Below are 24,651 nucleotides of genomic sequence, written 5' to 3'. Positions count from 1 at the left end.
TGAGGCCCTGGGTTTGATCCCTAGCATCACAGAAACCCAACCAATCAACAAAAAACCACTTTAGTCTCAAATGTAGTGTCTTACAAGGTATCTTTAGTGATGTTTACTTTCAACAAAAGAATTTCATGGATATCATGATATGAACTTAGAATCATAACTTAGCTCTTTATAGATCAATTATGGCAATTTCTCAAGTGATTGTCTTTATTTTTGTGTTGATTGTGAGATATATCTACAGATATGTAGGGTTAGGGTTATACAGATGTGTGTGTGTGTGTGTGTGTGTGTGTGTGTGTGTATCTATATCTATAGCTAGCTAGCTAGCTCTAGCTATCATCTAGCTCCATAATCCATTCCTACTTTTTCCTCCCAGGTCCTCTCCTGAAGTTTTGAAGTCTTGAAGCTGGGCCACAGTGGGCTCGAGCCTGGTTTTATATTTACCCTCACCACCAAGTCACCAATCTTGAGTCCTAAGTCAGCAGAGAACCTGTGTGAATCTGCGTATGTCCTGTGTTAAACGCCGTTTCCTCCAAAAGAAATCTGAGAATTTGCCTCCTCCTCAGTGTGGAATTTTCTTCCTCATAGTATCAAAATAACCTCTCATAGGGGAGAAGAGAATTCCAGCACCCATAACTCGTTTTGTATTATCTCTGTCTTCTAAAGGCTAAGTGCTATGTATGTTGTTTAGTTCGTACTTTAGCTCTAACCCGGTAGCCTGTATTCCTGTCATACTTTGGATGGGTAAGGAAGAATTTTTATTGCAGTTTTTACAGCCAGATTCTGACATTGTTGCTGTTTCTTTTTCTCCTTTTTGGTTTATGAAAGCTGAAAATAGAAAACTTTTTCATGAACAAGAAGTTGAGAAGAGCCTGGTAACCCTTTTGGGCTCAGAAAGTGATGGAACTAAGATAGCTGCCTCCCAAGCGATTTCAGCCATGAGTGAGAATTCCAGCAGCAAGGACTTTTTCAGTAGTCAGGGTAAGCGACCAGCAAAGGAGGTTTGGAGAATTCAATATGGGTGCGGGTAGGGGGAGGAGGGGACTGGCCATTTTCCAGAGTACCTGGGCATTTTCAAATTCATCTTTTTCCTTTTGTCTGTAGGGATTCCACAATTAGTTCAGTTGCTCAAGAGTGACAATGATGAAGTGCAGGAGGCGGCAGCCCTGGCCCTGGCGAACTTGACCACTAATCACGTTGCTAATTCTAAGTAAGTGCAGAAACCCCATCAACTTGTCCCCGGATGCGCAGAGCCAACAGGCCCCTCCTGACTATTCTTTTGGCTTTTAGGACAAAATGCAGGGGGGAAAAAAATAGGAAACTCTCTTGGTTCATTCTCAGGATCTCTTCTGAGGTTAGAATCACTAGGTTTTCTAGTGATAATACAAAATCTTTTGCTGTTTCTGAGTTTGTTGAGGAAATATTTAGGCCCCATGACTCAGGCTAACTTTTGTTCCTAGTCCTAGGGCTTGAACTCTGGGCCTGGGAGCTGTCCCTGAGCTCCTGCCACTGGAGACACAGCGCTGCTTCCTGCTTTGTGTGCGATTAACTGGAGATGAGAGTCTCACCTACTTTCCAGCCTGTGCTTGCTTTCAGACCTCAATCCTCACATCTCAGCTTCCTGAGTAGCTAGGATTACAGGCATGAGCGACAAGCATGCCTGGCTCAGGCTAATTTTTTTTTATTTTTGCCAGTCCTGGGGTTTTGAACTCAGGGCCTGGTCACTGTGCCTCAGTGTCTTTTTGCTCAAGGCCAGCACTCTACCACTTGAATCACAGCGCCACTTCTGGCTTTTTCTATTTATGTGGTACTGAGGAATTGAACCCAGGGCTTCATGCTTGCTAGGCAAGCACTCTACCACTAAGCCACATTCCCAGCCCTCAGGCTAATTTTTATAGGAGTTTCTAGTACAAGGAAAAGTGGATCGTGCCAGAAATATTAGAGACATTTTAGAAACATTTCAAGAATCTAGGAAAAATTTCAATAACCCATTTTGGAAAAAAAAAAGTAAACGGAAAAATATAGAAACATTTTTTAATAAAAATGCAACTAAGAGAAATGGGCAAAGATCTTGGAGAAAAAAGCTTGACATATACCTGACCTTCATGATTATAACCACTTCCCTTCCTCTTGTGAATCAAACTCACTTTAGAAACTCATTGGAAGGGGTGATTTCAAGGTATACTTAGTTCACAGACTTGAATTGAAGCCCCTTTGTACAACTACTTAAATTGTCAAAACAGTCTTTCAAGAAATGAAGCCAAGACTTTGCAAGTGTTCCTAACTTTTGGGGGTGCATCATTTATTAAGTAGCTAAGCTGGACTCTACAATGACACCTGCCTATCATCTCTCAAGAGGCAGAGGTAGGAAGATTGCACTTCTATGCCCGCCAGACTGCAACTGTGTTCTATTCTCTACAGAAAATAGGTTGACAAAACAAGAAATTAAAAAAAAAATTTATTGTCAGGATGCTGTACATAGGGATTACAACTACATTCTTTTTTTTTTTTTTTTTGGCCAGTCGTGGGCCTTGGACTCAGGGCCTGAGCACTGTCCCTGGCTTCTTCCCGCTCAAGGCTAGCACTCTGCCACTTGAGCCACAGCGCCGCTTCTGGCCGTTTTCTGTATATGTGGTGCTGGGGAATCGAACCTAGGGCCTCGTGTATCTGAGGCAGGCACTCTTGCCACTAGGCTATATCCCCAGCCCTACAACTACATTCTTAACATAGTGATTGCATATACATTTCTTGTCATAACAGTTATCCCCCTCCTTGTTTTTCTCCTTCCTTTCTTCCCCCCAGCACCTCACCCTACCTTCCTTGCTTTCTTAATTATTTTTTCAAAGACCAAAACATGAAATAAAATGAGCAGAAATCATATCCGTAATGTCCATTGTCCCTCTAGACTACAGTGCTAATGACCTCTATGATTGGTAACTTTAGAATGATTCCTTCCAGTTCAGATGATATATGTGTATACATCCTCATATCAGGGAGACCATGCGCCTTTCTTCTCTGTGTTCTAGGCTTGTCTCGCTCAACATAATTTGTTCAAGACCGGCCCATTTCCCTGCAAATGACATTATTTTATCAATTTTTAAACTTTTTTAATTAAATTTTATTGACAGGGTGTTGTGCAAAGGGGGTACAGTTACATAAGAAGGCAGTGAATACATTTCTTGTGATATCTTACACCCTCATTATTTTATCATTTCTAATCGCTGTGTAGAATTCCATCGTGTACAGGTGCCACATTTTTTGGAATCATTCATCTGTAGAGGGGCATCTGGGTTGTTTCCATATCTTGGCTATTGTGAATTGTGCAGCAATAAACATGGAAGTGCAGATGTCTTTTTGATATCTTGGGACCTGTTGTTCAGGAAAGACGCCTAGGAGTGGTATGGCTGGGTCATAGGGTATGTCTATGCTGGGTTTTTTTGAGGAACCTCCATACTGTTCTCCAAAGTGGTTGTACCAGTTGGCACTCCCACCAACAATGGAGAAGGGTTCCTCTTTCCCCGCACCCCCTCCAGCATTTGTTGTTGCATGAGTTCAAAGTATAGGCCATTCTGACCGGAGTGAGGTGGTATCTCGGGGGTTTTGTTTGCATTTCCTTTACTGCTAGGGATGTTGAACATTTCCTCATATGTTTCTTTGCCATTTTTATTTCTTCTTCTGTGAAGTCTCTCTTTAGCTCCCTTCAAAACAAGAAATTCTTGAATGCAAGTTTATGACTATAATCATTCCGTGCCTTCTTCGCATCTCACTTGGTATGTGAGTAAACTTATTTCCTATTGTTTTGAGACATTGTGGCTAAAATTACCCTTTTCTAACTTGAATCCTCCTCTTCTTAATCTATCCTCAACTTTTCTTTCCCTTTCTCTACTCCTACACAAATATTTTATAAGACCTCAGCGGAATGACTAAAAATCTAACAGTGACTAATGAACACATAGCAGAGATGCCGAAATGTAAAAACAAAGCCATGTTCCTTCATCAGCTACAATCTTTGACACATTTCCTAAATAAAGGTCATCATTATAGCCAGAAAAACACACAATTTCTAGAATATGGAGACATGGAAGTAGTCATTTTAAAATAGCATAGTGATTTTTTTTTCCTTAGCAAAGTCATAACGCAGGGGTTGGGGGAAACAATAAAAAACTCTTAACAAAAGAACTTCTGCTTCTAGTGCATTGAGATTACTATATCATCTAAAATACTTCCTATAGACCTTCAGTCTATGGTTGTCTGGATTTGATGCTTGTTGCCTGGTTCCCATCACTTCACAGTTTTGTATAAAAATAATAGACTATTAGAAAATGGCTAACTGTTTCTTAAAGGAGCTGCATTCAGATTTTTCTCTTTCAATTTAATTAACAGGTTTACAATAATCTGTGTTTCTTCAAAATAAAATTAGGACTAAATCTCTACCACAAACTACTTTGTTTTTATCATTGAATTTTATTGTAAAATTCTAATTGGCAGGTTTTTTAACCTGCCATTGACTTAGATAGCATATATTCTTCCTTAAATCTTTTCTTTTTATCTAGTTTGCATTTGGCAAGAGATTCTCTCAGTGTTCTTGAGATCTATATAGTTTTTGCTTTCAACTTTTAGAGCTAAAAATATTCATTTGGTTTCTGTTGAGGGAGGGAAGGGTTGAACCCAGGGCCTCGCGCTTACTAGACACTTGATCTAGGCCCTCCAGCTCTTCTGTTTTTATTTTGCTTTTGAGACTGGAAATAAATTGGAGGCATTTGATGTGGCATGAATATGCCAAATGCTGAAAAGCAAGGATGAAAAGATTCTCTAACCTGAACCTGGGAGAGCTGCCTTGTCTCCCTTCCAGCAAGCCCACTGCATTCATTCCTAAAGCCAAACAGGACAGAAAATCACAGCTGAGCTGACAGCTTGTTTATCCAGCAGAAAATGGTTTCTCCTCAGCTGTCTTGAACCATCCCTGAGCATTAACTCAGCACTCACAGGGTTCTAGCCTCCCTCCTGAGATGGGACCCACTTCGAGTATTAACGTTTTTGTAACGAATTTGAATGAAAATAGTTCAGAATGCTTTCCCCCAGCCCTCTGGCTGACCATACACCCTGCTGTTCAACTCTGGGGAGAAGGGTTGTGGCTGGCACTCCCTGTGGTGTAGGAAGTGCTCCGTAGTGGTGGGTTTTTTGTTTGTTTGTTTGTTTGTTTGTTTTTTTGCCTCCTAGAAAATTTGGGGCCACTTCTCCTGCACTCACTGAGTACATTTTGTGGGGAGCAGTCCCTGGGGGTTTGCAATCACTTTAGTGGGCCCCCGTGGGTAGTTGTTAACTTTAACCACTACTTGTGGTTGCTTGAGCCTCCAACTCTCTTCCCTTGAACATTCTTATCCAATCCCTTCCTTTAGCTTCTCCCGGCCCCACCCACGGCCCTCACTGTGTGCTCCGAACACGCGTGATCCTAGTATATGTGTTCATAGTTCATACAATTACTAACACATAGCAACGCTTTTTGCTTGCAAATAAGCTAATAGTGTGGAAGAAAATGATGAAGACCAATAGGCTACAGAGGATGTCCTGCAAGTACATTCAGCTGCCAGTAGTATTTTGAATTTGAGGTCTGAGGTCTTTTGTATTAACTGCTCTCAAAGAGTCCTACCATGACCGCAATGTTTCAAATTGCATCACACACACACACACACACACACACACACACACACACACTTACTTCCAATTGTCCTCGCTGCCCTTATTTTCTAATGCACTACATAACTTGCCTGCTACATTGGTTATTTTTATTGCCCATCTCCACCTACCACAAGCATCCCTGATGGAACCAACCTTTTTCTGTTAGCATGGAAACCAGTACCACACATCCCACCACAGGCATCTGAGAAGTCTACTTCAAACCCAGTCTAAACCCCCTGACAATGCCTCTCACCTAAAGTCATCACCAGAGTTGTCCTGTTTATTTTGTATAACTTAGTTGAAGCCAACAGTTCGGTGAACAGTGGCTCACCTGTAGGAGCCTTCTATTCATTCTTTCTATTCTTTGCCCGCAGAATGAGTCCGCTGGTAAAAACACCAGCAGCAATGAATAATAAAATATCTTTTTGAAGGCATCGGAGAAGAGAACAAGAGCCTCTTAGATTCACTTGTTGTGAAAGGAGAGGATTTTTTTTACTGAAAATAGTGAGAATGTTAAAACAGCCCCAGCTACGGAAAGAGATGAAAATGGAAAACAAGATGCAATAGCAAATTTTAAACATGAGAATCCAGTTAGTTAATTGGGGCACGTACCCTTTCTTGATATACTGCTTGGAAATTCATAGTCTCTAAATACTTTTTTGAAACGAGAAGCTGTTCATTTTGAAATAGAATATTTTCAGCCAAATTTCATGTTTTATTAGTATCAAAAATTTCCATTTTTATGCAAATGCTAAGAATTATTGGTAGCTGACATCCACTGATCCTACACAGAATAAGACTATTGGAAGTGATTAATTTATAACTTCACTGCCATCTGTTGGTTCTGACCAGAATTAAAGTTATCCCCAGAATGAAAAGAAATTCAGTGTTTCATTTTCCTTTACCCATGATAACTCAATTTGGCCAAGGGTAAACTACTGACAAGACTAGGAAATAAAACCTATTTTAGCAAATAAATAATAGGATGAAATAAACATAAAGAGCAGGAACTCCAATCATTTTAATACCTATAGATCAGCAACTAGAAAATGTAGTGGTTTTGCTATCATAAATACATAATCAAGGTCCACTGTACACAACTCCATGAGTTATTCATCCTAACCCTGATATTTTTTGCTTTCTCCATGACATATGGTGCCATTTCCCAACATAGAAGACCCTTTTCCATTTCCATGGTTTTTATTTTTTAATTAATTGTTTTATTTCTTCTTGACTGCTCACAACAGTAGTGACCTGAGACCATTCTCCACGGTAGCATATCTAGTGGTTACTTCAAAATGAAATTAATTGATCAATAGCTGGGCCGCTGCAAAGCCTCCACAATGGCAGAGACAAAGAGCTCTTCTCCAGGGACAGTCCTGCTATTGTATGACCTGTGGTGGGGCCACACAAAGGAAAGGATGAGTAAAGCAAACGGACCCCTAAGTTCTATGTGCATTTGAGTGTCTTGGACACCTCTGAATGCCTTCTAATTGTATATGAGTATCTTCGTTGTATATGGATGATTTGGCATATTAAAGTTCCCTAGACTGTTACAAAAAGGAAGCATTGATTAAATGCTTTTTGATGTCTACTAGGATTATTCTTGGAATAACATGCCTAAGAAAGCCATATTGTTTATACAGAAAAAAATTAAGTATCTCACATATACCATCTTATGTAGCATTTCAAAAGCCAGTACCTTATACAACGATATTCAAAGTCAGCGCCTATACAATGCTCAAAAAGCAGCCAGTACCGAGCCCAGTGGCAGTGGCCTCGCCTTGTATTACTATTTATATTTTCACTCCAGGAAAGAAAGCAAGTCATATTCTTGTACATTTATATGCTTCGCCTTTTTATTTCAACTTGTATGTGTTAGACCAATCACAATATCCTTGGAACTACCCCCTTTTTATTGTAAAATGACATAATGATGGTCATTTTGAAGGCAAGGAAAACCCACAAAATACCTCCAAGTTATCAAAATATCCCTTTGCAGGAGGCATGCTATTTACAGCTGGAGATTAGACACATATGTTCTCTCTACCCTTTGAAAACCAAATCCTAACCCCCCAGTCCTAGCTATGTCCCTACTTGTTAGCCGATGCCCGCAGATTCACTTAGAACAACTGTTCTAAATCACAAGATTGCTTATTGAAGGAAACATTGGCTATAGACATAATCGATGCAAGATGCAAACTCACTTAATCTGATGTGTAGTGCAGACCCAGTATCAAGCTGTATCGTTATTGTCTTTGTCACGGTTGATTTTGTTTTGTTTTGTTTTTTTCATAAGGAAAAAACCGCCTTCAGAGTTGCCTTTCCCCACACCAAGGGAACCGCGTCTTTATACTGACCCCTAGTGGCCATTCAGGAAAGGGGCACTGGGGGAGGGGCAAGAGAAGCCATGCATCTTAATGGAAAGCACACGTTTAACTTAACACACACTCCAGTGAGCCTAAAATCATATTTTTGAAGCCTTAGCCAACAGTGGTGGTCTGGAAAGTCTTTCATTTGTGATGCTTTAAAAGAGAGATTAGTAGCTAAATAGGCGTGTGACAGAGGTGTATATGTGTTGTCCCCTTTGGCAGTGCTACCCCTTACACCAAAAGCACCTGGGTTGAGCCAGTGGCCAAATTATCACCATGCTGGGCCACATAGGATAAATGCAAGATACATAGGATAAATGCAGGATACAAGATCAGCGTGCACTACTAGCAAATCTCACCGCTACCAATTTCTGTAGATGTAATTTTGCTCTACATTCTTCTGTATCCAGAAGGGGATTGTCTTGTCTTTAAATTCTTTTGTATATAGCTTTGTTATATAAGTGTAGATTCTTCTTTTCTTTCTTTCTTTTTTTTTGGGGGGGGGGCAGACATGGGGCCTGAACTCAGGGCCTGAGCACTGTCCCTGGCTTCTTTTTGCTCAAGGCTAGCACTCTGCCACTTGAGCCACAGCGCCACTTCTGGCCTTTTCTGTATATGTAGTGTTGAAGAATCGAACCCAGGGCTTTATGCATGCTAATCAAGCACTCTACCACTAGGCTACATTCTCAGCACCTAAGTCTAGATTCTTGCACTTAACATGCAAACCATGAGTGTTTCTCAGCTAATGCGCCGAACTCATTTTAGAAAGCTCTGTTTAGTATGATTCCAACCATTTTATTTATTATTAAAGGTACATAAAATAATTTAATGTTATTACATACTTTAAGTGCATTGGTGGTTCACACCTGTAATCAGAAGCTGAGATCTAAAGATAGTGGTTCAAAGACAACCAGGGCAGGAAACTCCATGAGACTCTTATTTCCAATTAACTACTCAGAAAAGGTTGGACGTGGTGTTGTGGCTCAAGTAGTAGAGCACTAGCACAGGGCAGTGCCCAGGCCCTGAGTACAAGCCCTGGGACTGGCACAAAAAGAAGAGGAGGGGGAGGAGGAGGGGAAAGGGGAGGGGGAGGGGGAGGGGGAGGAGGAGGAAGAACAACAACAACCACCACCACCAACAAAAGTCCTAGCAATGTAATAAAGATTGGAAGGGTCATCATGACAAACTTCTAAGTGCCTCAAGTTTATTGAGTGGATACTTTTTAATCACTGCTCCTCAGATTCTCCCCCTGAATTGTAATTACATTGATTATATCAGACTGGATAAAAATCATACCAGATTTGAAAAGCACGTTAGAATGAAAAGCTGAATTTTGCAATAAAACCGTTCAATTCCACATGCCCATTTGGCGTCTGCGGATGCCTAGCCGACCTTGACAAACAGTTTGAATTTGATTAGCTACTGGTTTTGTGAGGCTTAGTAAATCTCATAAAACGTTCAATTAGAAAATTATCCATGCTTCTTTTATTACCTACAGAACAGGGACCGATATTTGCATAACACCACTTTAAAGTTGCTGGGGCTCTCAGGTTTAATTTCTAGCACTACTGATTGTCAAAGGAAATTATCAAACAGCTTGGACATCTTTATATTGCCTGACTCATACATTCATCCCCTTCCCCCACTTGGTTTTGTGGTTGGTGGTGCTAGACTGAGTTTTGAACTCAAGACCTGGCTGCTGTGCCTTAGCTTTCAGATAAGATGGACTCTACCACTGGAGCCACGGGTGGTTAATTTGAGATAAGAATCTCGTGGACTTTTGTGCCTAGTCTGGCTTTGAACCCCTGTCCTCAGATCTCAGCTTCCTAAGCAGCTAGGATTACAGGTGTGAGCCACGAGTGCCCGGCTTGGACTCTCACCTTATTGATATCAGACTTTCTCCCTGGTTTTGTTTTCTCCACTCAGGAATGATCCTTACTGCTCATCAATCTCCTTGCTGAGACTTGAACAGCATCATGGAGGAAATGTTCCCTCCCTGCTGGTGTCTAGCTGAAAAGTAGTCTCAGAATGAAAATTTCTTATACACATGTAAATTGTGACTATGATATTTTCCCATGACCAGAAAAAACCTGTCGCCTAATGATTCATGAATATTCAATAATGATGTTGAGACCTACGGGGCAAGCATTGATCATTGATATACGCTTAAATATTACAGCAGCCGGTTGCTGGTGGCTCACACCTAGAATCTTACCTACTCAGGAGGCTGAGATCTGGGGATCAGGGTTCGAAGCCAGCCCAGGCAGAAAAAGTCCCCATGAGACAGTTATCTCCAATTAACCACTCAAAAACCGGAAGTGGATCTGTGGCTCAAGTGGTAGAGTGCTAGCATTGAGCACATAAAAGGCTCATGGACAGCACCCAGGCCCTGAGTTCAAGCCCCACCATCGACCAAAAAAGAAATAAATAAATATGACAGTAGTCTTTTTTTCTAGGGGGTGGCCATGACTGATGGTTGTCATATCCATTTTGCACGTAAGGAGACTGAGACACAGTATCAGACCTGAGGTGCCAGCAGTAGCGTGGCCACACTGTCTGTCCCAGCTCCTCCTCCTCAGCTCAGGGCTTAGGTGTGTTCTGCTCACTACTTCCCAGACTCAAAACTGCGCTAACCTTCCCTGCCAGAACCTTCCCTCTGCGTTCAGAACCCCTGGGATGCTGCACACGGTCACATCAGGAGCTTCTTGTGTTTCCTTCCGCTCTCCCTCCTGCTCCATCTTTCCTCTCTTGACCTCCCTCCACTTTTTCTTTTTATGTCAGTGCTGGGACTTGAACTCAGGGTGTGGGCTTGTCCCTGAGCCTTTTCTACTCAAGGCTAATGCTCTAGCACTTGAACTATATCTCCACTTCTGGAGTTTTTGCTGGTAAATTGAAGATAAGAGTCTCACAAGCTTTTCTTCCTAGACTGGCTTCGAACCACAGCCTCCTAACTTGCTAGGATTATAGGCATGAGCCAGCAGAGCCTGGCTCTCCTCATTCCTCTCCTGTTGCTCTGTGACATGGGGAGAGGGGATTTGCTAAAAATGTTACTTTTTCATGCTTAAAGAAATCATAGGGGGCTGCAAGCACGGCTCAGTAGAGCACTAGCCAGTGAGCAAGAGCAGTAGGTACCAAGTTCAAGTCCCAGTTTTACACCTAAAAAAGAAGAAAAGAAAAGAAAGAAATGATAAGTGTGAGAAGGATTCCAAGTCAGAATAGCGTGGTTTTAGTACTATGTTGGTTGAGATGCGTCATGAGCAAGGTTTAGTCTAAGCTTTCTCAGCTATGAAACAGTGAAAGAAGATGAGATTGTCTACTATATTTTAAATGTTTCGGGCATTACCCTTACACAATGTTGGAGGGTTGTTCAGCTTCCAGTAATGGGTGGAGTGGATCCCTTTCAATGGCCTTTCTCATTTTTTTTTTCAGTCGTGGGGCTTGAACTCAGGGCCTGGGAGCTTTTAATTTTCTACCACACTGCAGCATTCAGCATCATTAGTTACTTAAGGAAATCAGCAACAGTGTCTACTTGCTGTGAGAACTTGTCCCTTGTCATCTGGAGATACAGAATAGATTTCCCGACAACCAGGAAGGCTCCCTCCTATAATCCTCGCTACTCACCAGGCTGAGATCTGAGGATCATGGTTCAAAGCCAACCTGGGCAGGAAAAGCTGTGAGATTCTTATCTCCTGTTAACCACCAGAAAATTGGAAGTGGGGCTGTGGTTCAACGTGGTAGAGTGCTAGCCTTGAGCAAAAAAGTTCAGGGACAGCAGGAAGGCCCTGAGTTCAAGCCCCACAACTACCACCACCACCACCAACAGAAAATCCAACCAAACAAAATTCATGGATAGAAATATCCTGACAGCTTGAGCCAGGTCTGTACCTATCTTTCATGAAGCGGAAGGCAGCCATGCCAAATGAAGAGAGTTGTTCTTTCTGGATGACAGGGAGTTAATTACTGCCGGGTGTGCTAGATTAGAAGACAAAGTACAGGCTGTGGGGAAGTGGAGCACGGCGAACAGATAGGTCAGTAAGGGAAAATTGAATTTGATGTTCTCCAGAATTTGATTGATGGCTTCCAAATCGGTAACAAAAACACATACACGCTGTTAGTAGAAGTGCGGGGTTAGCAGACACCAGACTCCGCAATTAAGTAGTTCTTTGTGAGAAACCATGATGTCAGAGCAGCTGTAACACCAGAGAACATTCTAGAAGTCCCCGAAATCATATCTACTGAGACCCACCAAGGATGATAGAAGCAATTTGGCTTCACATATTTCTTAGTAGTTTTTTTTTTTTCATTTTGCTTATTTTGTTCTTGGATGCAAAATGCAGTTAATGCTGACTTTAAACCCCTTCATTGTAAGCATTTGCCTATGATCTCTTGAGATTCTCTCCCTGTGCAGTGAAAAGCTCCTTTCATACTATTTAAGGGGAGAACATTCTTTTGGCTAGTTTTTGGTGGTTTGTTGTTGTTTTTTAATCCTAGAGTTTAGTTAGAGTTTGGGGGTGTATATTCCAGCATTTTCTTATTTTCTAGCTGTGGGGCTGGGTGGGGGGGAGGGATTTGCCCACTGTTTGGGGATCTGAAATTCATCAATTCAACACACATACTTGCTTCTTGGATCATTACCTTTGTGGAAATGCTCATCATTCCCAGCCTGGCTGTGATAATCTCGAGATAACTTGATAACCGGCTTATCAGTCGGCCACAAGGCTTAGCCCTGCTCCTCTCACCTCTCTGTCCAGGCTGCACAGGTGCCGCTTCTGACCCACGCATGGCGTGTCTGCCACCAATAAGTCTTCCTGGGTGTGACAGGACTCGGGAAGACATATGAAAAGTCATGCTGGTGCGAATGGCTGTAATCACTTGTTAACAAACAAGGTTCTTATTGCCAAAATCACCATCTGTTCCATCGGGTTCTACACATTACCCTGTATGTGGGCTCTGTCGAACAGATTTCCCAACTGCCCAAGGTCACCCTGGATTCCCATAAGCAGCCTCTACAGAGGAGGTCAGTAGGAACCCCAAAACACGGAACAGATCCAATTCCAAGAGGAACCAAATGCTGTCATCGGGCCACACAGTCAAGTTTCCTACCAAGCAGAAGCATCCCTCCCAACCCCAAAAGAGACGGGCTCCTCTCATAGAATGTTGTCTAACGCACCAAATTCCATTCCTTGAACTCGCATCTAAGGACTACCTTGGTTTTGTTGGACGATCCTTGAGGGGGGGGGGGGAGGGACAAGACAGTGTTAAGAGCAGAGGGCCTTCCTGGTGAAAGATTTCAACTTGGCTGTGTACTGACCTTTCTCACAGATGGAAACCGAGGGAAGTTCTCTTCCTCCGCTTTCTTCTGCACAGGCAAAACTCTCTCACTCGTCTGTTTCTGTCTTCATAGAGCTGGAGTAAGACTCCCGTGTTGCTTCTAAGGAAGGAGGGTCGGGATGGGCGCAGCACAAGGGGGACTGGGTGACATGGCCATGATGGTCACAAACCCTGTTACAGAGGAAAGGGTGGCTGAGCTGAGCTAGGCAAAGGGGACATCTGTGCAGACACAGGTGTGCCACAGCAAGCCACCAATAGACACTAGCTATACAACTGGATTTCTCCATAGCACCCGCCCTGACAGTGCTCTTGCAATGTAGGGTTTGGAGAGTTCCATGACAGAACTAAGAGCCTCCTATTAAACCTCCTGGGCTCATCAGATGCACCTGTGGAATATCGCTTTAAAATCGTTACCTTTTTTCTGATGGTGGGCATTTGTGCCTACACAGAACATACCACTAGCCTGAAGATAGTAGAAGATCCAATTTTGCATTTTAAAGTAGGGCTTTTCATAAGATGTGTATTGCTCTCACACCATTGCAAAGCTGGGGAGGAGAAAAAAGAATCCAAACTCAAATTGTAAGTCTGGGATCATCTATATTTATGCCAACCCACAAGAGATGATGTTGGCTTGCACTTGAGGGAGGCTAGGGACAGGAGACGGATCTGAGAAACAAAGGGAGAGGGAAATAGTCAGGACCCAGCAACAGCTTGGAATGTATGCACTTCAGACCTTTGTTTCTTATCTTTGTTTCTTACCACCTTTGTTTACACCTATCACCTGACATAAACAGATGCTTGCAGACATCCCCATATTTGTTTTTTACTTGGGCTTTTTTTTTTTCAGTTTAAACTTTTTCTCAGTTAAACTCCAACTGGATGGAGGCTAATGATAGTAAATATCCAAAATTGTTTTTTTAATTATTATGATGACAATATGGCCCCATAATTCTGGATTTTGTAACAAAGCAGTTTTGTCTTCTGTCCCATTCATTTGGATAAGGTTGTACTAGTTAGGAAACTGTATTTAAAAAAAAAATATGCCAGCTTTCAGCATGTGTTTTTAACATCAGTGAAAAATAAAACCATGTCGTGTTTGAAAGAAAATGAATGCAAATTTTTAAGGACAAATTCTGCACTCCACTTCTATAAATGAAATTCCTTTCTTCTTAGATAAGAATAGATTTTGCACCAGAATTAATTTCATTATTCCTTTTAGACTTAAGCAGAGAGCTGCACATAGCAAATGAGATGCGTTCACAGAACGCACGCTTTTCCACCCAGCTGTGTTTGCGTGCTTTGTCTTTCTGCGCTGGTTTTTATGTTCAGTGTAGTAAAAGCCATCTTCCACTGTGGAGCTAGAATCTTGAGCTTTTTAAACAGCTAGAATTTTATGTACTTCCCTTTGAGTCTCTCCATAAAAAGCAGAGGGGGAAAGATATATGGACCAGTGCAAAATATGCCTTCATGAAAGAAAGCTAAATCAGAGCAGAAAGACTAGAGCTCAGACACACCTCGGGAAGGCTCCTGTGTCTCTACCCAGTTTCTTACTTAGTTCATTTTCAGGAGAGCCTTCAAGAATTTGTTGGTATGCATTTAAGTACTCCTGGCCTTTATCATACATGCAATTGAAATCTCTCCATTATGTGGTCTTTATTAACTGTCAAAGCTGTTTAAAAAAATACTACTTCTCAAAGGAATAATGCATTTTAGCCAATACATGATTTTAAATATATGTATATATATATGTGTATATATACATATATGTATATAATTTGATTTGATGGACTGATTGGATTAAGTGCCTGAAAAGTAACTCAAGAGAATTTTTTTTCAAAAGATATTAAGTATATATCAATTAGAAAATATACAGAGCTTAAAATTCCAGGGGCTAGGGGATATGACTTAGCAGTAAAGCATGAACCTAGCCTGTATACGGCCCTGGGTTCTACCCCAAGCCAAACAAAGAAAAAGAAAAGAAAGGAGTCTTTCAGACTGTTTAAATTGTTTATAAAAATTCAATATTTCAATTGCAAAAAAAGTAAACATATGAGACATCTCTAACAAACAGAACAGAACCTCTATTTTTGTTTTTTTGCTTACTTATCAAACCAAATGAGTGCTTTAATCAGGAAAGAGAATTAGTTGTAAAATTATCTCGTGAATGTTTATCCCTGAGAAACAGCATTAAATGCTAGCTTTTGGCTTTTGTGATGCGTTGGAGAGGCCTTCTGATAGTTTTACACAAGTTAGGGCTAATTTTCCCAGAGAAAGAAAAGAGAGACGCCAGGAGAAGGGTTAATGGAACACCAAGGACCAGAGAAAGGAACTTGGACATTGCCTACACCTTGGAAGTCAATAAGGGGCCTTTGATGCTTGAGTGATTTACTTAACCCAGGGTCCAGCCCCACCCCTGGCCTAACACCCGGCCACCACGCATGGCGTCCCTGTCCAGGCCTTGTCGTTCAGTTTCCTTCTGGGCTGGGTTGCCCACCATCCCACCCTCCTTTCACCCAGGCTACCCATCTCTCCACCCAGATGGCCAGTTGTCACTTCTGTACTTGTGGTCCCCAGCCTTTCTTCACAGTCATAAACGTAAGTGACAGTGTTCAAGTGCTTCAGGAGACAAGGGCTAGGCAATTCCAGAGCCTCGCTTGGCCCCTTCTGTTTAGGTTATTATTTATATGAACCTAAAAAAAGAGAGAGAGAGAAAAGAAAAGGTGTCAAATACAAACTTAAGGAGATATTTAGGTTATTGGAATCTATTATTTTATTGTCCTGGTTACTTCTATAAGTGGGTTTTTAGCTCATAATTTGGCATTGTCCTCTAAACCAGGGAAATTTATTTTTTTATTTTTTTATTTTTTTATTTTTATATATATTTTTTATTATTAATTGAACATAAATTTTTTTACAAGGTGTTGTGCAAAGAGGGTGCAGTTACATAGTAGGGCAGTGTGTACATTTCTTGTGATATCTTACAACCTGTTTTTCCATCCCTTGTCTAGGTCAGGTAGACCCATATGCAATATACAATGTATCAAGCACATATACAGTGTTCACAGACTTGGTCTCTACTGTCTCTCCATCTCCCTTTGTTAACAGTCATATATCAGGGAGATCATGCCCCTTTGTTTTCTGTGTTCTAGGCTTGTCTCACTCAACATTATTTGTTCGAGTTCTGACCATTTCCCTGCGAATAACAATATTTCACCATTCCTAATCGCTATGTAGTATTCCATTGTGTATAAGTACCATATTTTTTGGATCCATTCGTCTGTGGAGGGGCATCTGGGTTGTTTCCATATTTTAGCTATTGTGAATTGTGCCGCGATAAACATGGAAGTACAAATGTCTTTTTGATATCTTGGGTTTTGCTGTTTAGGATAGATGCCTAGGAGTGGTATGGCTGGGTCATAGGGTAGGTCTATATTGAGCTTTTTGAGAAACCTCCATACTGTTCTCCAAAGTGGTTGTACTAATTTGCACTCCCACCAACAATGGAGAAGGGTTCCTCTTTCCCCACAGCCCCTCCAGCATTTGTTGTTTCCTGAGTTCAGAGTATAGGCCATTCTAACTGGGGTGAGGTGGTATCTCAGGGTTGTTTTTATTTGCATTTCCTTTACTAACAGGGATGTTGAGCCATTTCCTCATGTGTTTCTTTGCCATTTTTATATCTTCTCTTGTGAAGTCTCTCTTTAGCTCTTTTGCCCATTTCCTAATAGGTTTATTGGGCTTGGAGGGCCTTAGTTTTTTGAGTTCTCTGTAGATGACAGATATCAGGCCTTTGTCTGTTGCTGTGCTGGTAAATATCCTTTCCCATATGGTTGGCTGTCTTTCTATTTTGGTGCCTACGACCTTAGCTATGCAGAAACTTTTTAATTTGTAGTAGTCCCATTTGTTGAATCTTTCCCCTATTTGTTGTGCCCCTGGGACTCTATTCAGGAAGTTCCTTCCTGTGCCTATAAGTTCTAGTGTCTTTCCTACTCTGTCCTTCAGTAGTTTCAAGGATTCAGGTCTGATATTGAGGTCCTTGATCCATTTTGAGTTGATCTTGGTGAATGGTGATAGGGTTGGGTCTACTTTGAGTTTTCTGCATATGGCTGCCCAGTTCTCCCAGCACCAGTAGTTGAAGAGGCTATGTTTATTCCATTGTATGTCTTTAGCTCCTTTGTCGAATATCAGTTGGCTGTAAGAGTGCGGTTTTATTTCTGGGTCTTCAATTCTAATCCACTGGTCTTCCGATCTGTTTTTATACCAATACCATGCTGTTTTTGTTATGATGGCCTTGTAGTAGAACTTGAAGTCTGGTATGGTGATACCTCCTGCACTATTTTTTTTGCCTAGAATTGCTTTGGCTATTCTAGGTTTTTTGCTGTTCCATATGAATTTATGGATTGGTTTCTCTATTTCAGTGAAGAATGTGGCTGGGATTTTGATAGGTATTGCATTGAATTTGTATAACAATTTGGGCAATATGGCCATTTTCACTATATTGATTCTGCCTACCCATGAGCATGGGAGGTCTTTCCATCTCCTTGTGTCTTCTTTGATTTCCCTTATTAGATTTTTGTAGTTTTCATTGAATAGGTCCGTCACGTCCTTGGTTAAGTTGATCCCTAGGTACTTTATTCTTTTTTTGGCTACTGTAAATGGAATTGTTTCCATAATTTCCTTTTCTGTTTGTCTATTGCTGGTGTACAGAAAAGCTGCTGACTTTTGTGGATTGATTTTGTATCCTGCTACTTTGCCAAATTGGTTTATTAGGTGTAGGAGTTTGGGGACTGAGTTTTTTGGGTCCTTCAGATATAAGATCATGTCGTCTGCGAATAGGGATAACTTGATTTCTTCCTTGCCGATGTGGATCCCTTTGATGTCCTCCTCTTGCCTTATTGCTATGGCTAGGGATTCCAGCACTATGTTGAACAGAAGTGGGGAGAGTGGGCATCCTTGTCTTGTTCCTGAGTTTAGGGGGAATGATTTAAGTTTCTCTCCATTTAATATGATGTTAGCAGTTGGTCTGTTGTATATGGCTTTTATTGTTTTGAGGAATGTTCCATCTATTCCTGTTCTCTCCAAAGCTTTTAATAGGTATGGATGTTGTATTTTGTCAAAGGCTTTTTGGGCATCGACTGAGATAACAATGTGATTCTTGATTTTAGTTCTGTTTATGTGGTGAATTACGTTGATTGATTTACGGATGTTGAACCATCCTTGTGACTGAGGGATGAAGCCTACTTGGTCATGATGTATGATTTTCTTGATCAGTTTCTGGATCCTGTTAGCTAATATTTTATTGAGGAGCTTTGCGTCTGTGTCCATTAGTGATATTGGTCTGTAGTTCTCTTTTTTTGTTGGGTCTTTGCCTGGTTTGGGAATGAGTATGATATTAGCTTCGTAGAATGAGTTTGGGATTTCTCCCTCTGTTTCTATTTCGTGGAAGAGTTTGAGGAGTATTGGTATTAGCTCCTCACTAAAGGTTTTGTAGAATTCGTTGGTGAATCCATCTGGGCCTGGGCATTTCTTAGTAGGGAGGTTCTTGATTACCTCCTGTATCTCACCGTAAGTTATTGGTTTATTTAGTTGATTTATTTCTTCTTGGTTCAGTTTGGGCAGTTTGTACTTCTGTAAGAATTGATCCATTTCTGTAAAATTATTGTTTTTTGCTGAGTAGAGGTTTTGGAAATAGCTCCTTATGATTGTTTGAATATCGTGTGTACTTGTTGTAATTTTTCCAGTGGAGTCCCTGATTTTACGTATATGAGTCTCTTCTCTTCTTTTTTTTTGTGAGTCTTGCAAGGGGTCTGTCAATTTTATTTTCTCAAAGAACCAGCTTTTAGTCTTATTTATTTGTTGAATGGTCTTTCTATTTTCAATCAGATTTATCTCCTCTTTAATCTTTGTGATCTCTCCCCTCCTAGTCGTTTTAGATTCTGTCATTTCTTGTTTCTCCAGTTGTTTTAGTTTTATCGTGATTCACCTGCGCTGCTTCCATTCTTTTAATGTGGGTGCTGAGTGCAATGATCTTGCCCCTCAGTACTGCCTTAGCTGTGTCCCATAGGTTTCTTTGTGATGTGTTTTCTTTGTCATTGTGGCTTATGAATTCGTTGATTTCATCTTTAATTTGGTCTGTGGCCCAAGTGTTGGATAGCAGCATGGGGTTTAGCCTCCAAGAGTGTGTATAGTGTCTGTGGTTTCCTTTGTTGTTGAGGGTTACCTTTAATCCACTGTGATCAGATATAATACATGGGATGACGTCAATACTTTTGTATTTGCTGAGGTTCTTTGTGTGGGCTATGACGTGGTCTATTTTGGAATATGATCCATGGGCTGCTGAAAAGAAGGTGTATTGGGTCTCTGTAGGGTGAAAGGTTCTATATAGGTCTGTTAGATCCATTTGGGAAATGGTGTTATTTAGGTCCTCAGCTCCCTTACTAATCCTCTGAGTGTTGGAACTGTCTCTTGGAGAGAGAGGAGTATTAAAGTCACCCACTATGATTGTGTTTGCGTCTATCTTGCTCTGTAATTCTGTGAGAATTTGCTTGACATATGTCAGGCCTCTTTTGTTCGGTGAGTATACATTTATCACCGTGATGTCTTGATTCTGGATTTTTCCTTGTATTAATATGTAGTGTCCTTCTTTGTCTTTTTGAGTGGACTTTAAAGAGAAGTCCAGCTTGTCTGAGATCAGAATGGCTACACCTGCCATTTTGGTGGGTGCATTTGCTTGGTAGATCTTGCTCCATCCTTTCATTCGAAGCCTGTTTTTGTCCCTTGCTGTAAGGTGGGTCTCTTGTAGACAGCAGATGTCAACTTTTTGTTTGCGAATCCATTCTGCCAGTCTGCTCCTCTTAATCGGGGAGTTTAAGCCATTTATATTTAAAGAGATCAAGGATAAGGGTGTTTTTTCTTCTTCCATTTTCTTGTTGGGCTGTTTTTTCCTCTTTTTTTTTTTCTTCTTGTCTTTAGTGAGCTGGTCTTTCTGCTGGACTTTGGCTATTGAAGTTTCTTTCTGATTCTGTCTGTGTGTCTTTTACGATCTCTGTTGGGTGGGGTTCCCCTCTTAATATTCGCTGTAGGGCTGGTTTTTTATTCACATACTCCTTTATCTCCTCTTTGGTGTGGAAAGATCTGGTTCTCCCTTCGAATGTGAACTCCAATTTCGCTGGATATTTGATCCGAGGTTGTAAATTGTTATTCTGGAGTACTTGGATGGTGTTCTTCCACTCACTTCGAGCTTGGTAAGTTTGTGTGGATAAGTCGGATGTTATTCGAATCCTCTTCCCATTGAAAAAAGTTTCCTTCTTCGCTTTGGCTGAATTCAGAATTTGCTCTTTAATCCTGAGGTCTGTAGTCTTGAATATTATGTACCTTGGGGTGGTTTTCCTGGGGTCTGGCCTGCCAGGTATCTATAGGCTTCGGTTACCTGGATGGGGTCCCCTGTGAGATTGGAGAAGTTTTCTGCAATAACTTTATTGAGAACATGATTAAGCCCTCTGTTCTGATATTCGGCTCCTTCTTCTATTCCAATTATGCGCAGATTATATCTCTTGTCTTTGTCCATTAGTTCCTGGATTAATCTTCCCTGAAGCTTCACCTTTTCTTGGAGTGTGGTCATTTTCTGGTTGTTGTCAGCTGCTTCATCGTCCAGGCAAGAGATTCTGGATTCTATGTGGTCTACTCTTTGTGTTATGGTTTCAATTGCGGAGTTTATGGATGTCAGAGAGCTATTCATGGTTGTCATATCAGCTCTGATGGTGGAAATTTCTTCCTTTAAAGAGTTGTATTTTAAATCTATTTTTTCATGCATTTCAATTCTCAGGATGTGGAGATTTTCTTTAAAGGCGGCTTGCATTGTATCCACTTTTGCTTCCATTTCTTTAAATGAGGCTTGCATTGTATCCATTTTTGCTTCCATTTCTTTCTTGGCTTCCTGGGTGTCCTTCCAGATTTCCGCTCTAAACTCCTGGAATTGTTTTCTGATTTCATTTCTGACGCTTTCGATCATTCCTGTTAACATGGCCTCATTTGCTTTTTTAGTCTCCATCTCCTCTTCAGTCATGCTGCTTTTTGGAGCTGGCGAGTTGGCTTGTCCTTTGATGAACTGAGTTATGTTTCTTTGTGGTTTGCGCATCTGGAAATCTGGGTGGCTTCTCAGGTTTGTTTTGTAGCTCTTTCCTCCCTTCTGTGTAGGCATATCTACAGCAGCAGGTGCTGCCGCTGTGGCCCCACCCACCAGTGCAGGGTACACACCTACCAGAGCGGGCGCTGTCGCCGGGGGCCCCGCCCTCCTGTGCGCTCTTGTCCACTACAACATGCACTTTAGCGGGATATGCCTCCCAGAGTGAGTCCTGGGTTGTTGGGTTGTGCTTGCGCCCTCCCTCGAGTCCGTTGGGGGGGGGGGGGCGGTATGTGTGCGGCCCAGTGGGATCGACTGTCCAGGTGTGGCTTGGCACCCTCAGACCTCGCCTCCGCTGCGAGGCGGGGGAACGTGATCAGGCTCAGGTGACCCTGCTGGGCTGGTATTGCCCACCAGCGCCTGTGATTTTAGTTGTAAGAGTCCGCAAGGTCCAGGCGCCTCGGGTGGGGCTTGCCCTGCCAGCCGTCCCCCGGCCCCTGTTGGGAAGGGGGCGGGGCCGGTTCTGCCAGTTCAGGAAGCTGTGGGGGCTTGGGGCTGTTCCGCCCTTCCCCTGCTAGACTGGCTTCCCAGCGCCGGATGGGAGCTTCCCGCCTGATTTGGGGGTTCTTTGTTCCCTCGGGAGTGGGGAGGGGGAGGGAGGGAGATCTAGCTTCTTTTCAGGCTTGGGTCTCCCGTTGGGGGAGGGGATTATGGGGTACTCACTTTTGCTGCTTTGTGTGTGTGTCCCGCGCCGCCGTTGGCCCTTCAGGGGTTGGCGAAGTCTCATGGTGGCTTCCCAGTTCCCTCTTTCTGCCGCGCTGGGTTCCCTTGTCCGAACCCGGTGTGAACCCGGTGTGGACCCGACCTTCTCGTCGCTGCCGGTGTGTGTCTTGGTCCGCACCCTGCCTTGTGTCCGTGGGGTCTCCCGCTATATGGATTCTGCGCTCCTGGCAGCCTGTCTGCTGATCGCCGGGTTCCCCTTTCCCAGCCTGACCCTGTTTGGGCCAGGGTCGGCTGGTGGGGGGAGGGTGCCCCGGTGAATCTCCGGCTCCGTGTAGGTTTTCGGTTCTTCTTTTTTGCTCCTTTTTGTTTTCCTGCGTTTCTCCACTGCTTCTGGCTGCTGGTTTTGCTGGGTTCTTGATGGGGTGTTGGGTGTTGGAGTTCCCAGCTCGCTATTCAGTTGGTGCGAGTCGGGGTGCCTCCCTATTCTTTCGGCGCCATCTTTCTCTCTCGGAAATTTTTTTTTTGTTTGCACTTTTCTTACTGTTTGAACATCTATTTCAAGTAACCCTAGATATTGAAGAACCTATTTAAATTATCCCCATGCATTCAAATGTTTAAAAAAAAAACTATTGTGTAAGCTTTATAAATGATTATGAAACAAGAACCATAGGAAACATACTGTGTTTTGAAAATGAGATTTAGGCATTCTAACTGTGAAAAGCATGTTAAGATAATGGATAGCTGTAGTTTTGATGATGAAAAAATTAGAAAAGTTGACTGAACAGGTGCATTGCTAAAATTATCTGTATATCAATCTTATCTTTGATGCTTAGTTTGTAAAAGCAAAATTTACATGCCCAATACTTTTCCAATCCTGAATACCCACCCCTGTGCACAGCATTGAAGAATTCTTCCTGGTTCCCTTCTGCCTACTTCCGATTTGTTTTTTTCCCCCAACAATAATAGTTTGATTTTCTTTGATTAGAATTTCCCTACTTTGATATGCTTCCATGAATGTTAAAAGAAAAGTTAAGCCATTGTAATAAGGTTTCTTAAGTGCGGTAGTCAAATGTTTCTCTAGAACCCAAAACTGTTAGAAGAAAAAGAGGTTTCGGGTTTTGAGTTGTTTTTTGCCAGTCCTGGGGCTTGAACTCAGGGACTTGAGCACTGTCCCTGGCTTCTTTTATTTATTTAGGTTTTTTTTTTGTTTTTTTTTTGTTTTGCTCAAGGCTAGCACTCTACCACTTGAGCCACAGCGCCACATTTGCTCTTTCTATACATGTGGTGCTGAGGAATCGAACTCAGGGCTTCATGTCTACTAGGCCATATTCCCAAGGTCCGGAAGAGGTTTCGTAGAGTGTGTTCACACTCCGAAAACCACGAGTGCGTTCACACTCGAAAGCCACCCCATCCACCCCACAACTAGCACCCAATTCTGGCTTCATCCTGCCGGCAAAAGTTAACGCATCGCCAAAGGCGCGCGCGCCCATTACCTGGGTGGACGGAGCGCACGGGTCTCGGGGAAGCAGCTCTGTGCTCCGTGGATTGCCCGTTCAGAGATGAACCGGCGGCCTCCGTCTTCCCCAGTGCTACCGCAGAAGCCGAAGCTATCGATCCGTTAATAAACCTCCTGGCGAGTAACCGGGACGGCGCCATCGCCAACGCGGCCACGGTCTTAACGAACCTGGCGATGCAGGAGCCGCTGCGAGGGAGCATCCAGGGCCACGCGATCATGCACGCCATCGTGGGCCCGCTGAGCTCCACCAACACGCGGGTCCAGAGCAAGGCCGCGCTCACCGTGGCTGCCATCGCCTGCGACGCCGAGGCGCGGGCCATGGTGAGACCCGGGGGCCCCGAGCGGAGCGGGAGGCGAGGGGGCCTGCGGGGCCTGCGGGGCCTGTCTCGGTGCGCTCTGGACTGGAGACCACCGCCACCGCGTTTGCTTCTTCTCCTGTCTCCCCTTCAAATAGTTCAGCCAGACACTGGGGTGGTCAGTCGGGTCACTGCCGTGTGCCTGGCACTGTGCTAAACCCTGGAAACACGCTGCTGCTTCCTTTTTCTAAAGTGTCATTTGGTAACTCTAGCTACGGAGGAGACTTGAGGCCATGAGTCCTGACAGGCCCCTTCGGAAGGCTCTTCTCCGGAGTCATCTGCAATCAGTGTTTTCCCTCCGAACTTCCATCTAAATAGAAAGCTACACATGCAAACGAAAACACTTTTACAAGTAGTGAGACCCTTTAAAAGCATTCATTTTGATACCCCACCCTCGAGCGAGACATCTAACCCAGGGCATCCTGACACTGAGCTCCATCCTCAGTCCCTGGGCTTTTAGGAATACTATTACATGTTGTTCAGAATAGCCTCAAAGTCCTCCTGCCTCGATTTTCCTACTGGTAGTATAGATGTGCACGGCTCTATTTGGCTCTCCCG

The 24,651-nt window shown here is 42.7% G+C and overlaps 1 protein-coding gene across 1 annotated transcript in view; it reads left to right on the top strand.

Moving 5' to 3' along the window:
* The window catches only part of Armc3 (armadillo repeat containing 3), a 91,835-nt gene that overhangs the window by 50,830 nt on the left and 16,354 nt on the right, over positions 1–24,651 (top strand). The window contains exons 9-11 of the mRNA XM_048367608.1: positions 826–978; positions 1,102–1,207; positions 23,809–24,058. Coding sequence (XP_048223565.1) covers positions 826–978; positions 1,102–1,207; positions 23,809–24,058 — 509 coding nt within the window. The remainder of the gene's footprint in view (positions 1–825; positions 979–1,101; positions 1,208–23,808; positions 24,059–24,651) is intronic.

This window comes from Perognathus longimembris, chromosome 18, assembly GCF_023159225.1.
Source record: "Perognathus longimembris pacificus isolate PPM17 chromosome 18, ASM2315922v1, whole genome shotgun sequence".
Lineage (NCBI taxonomy): Eukaryota > Metazoa > Chordata > Mammalia > Rodentia > Heteromyidae > Perognathus > Perognathus longimembris.
Note: the sequence above shows the minus strand (reverse complement) of the source record. Positions and strands in the feature narration are given on the sequence as shown.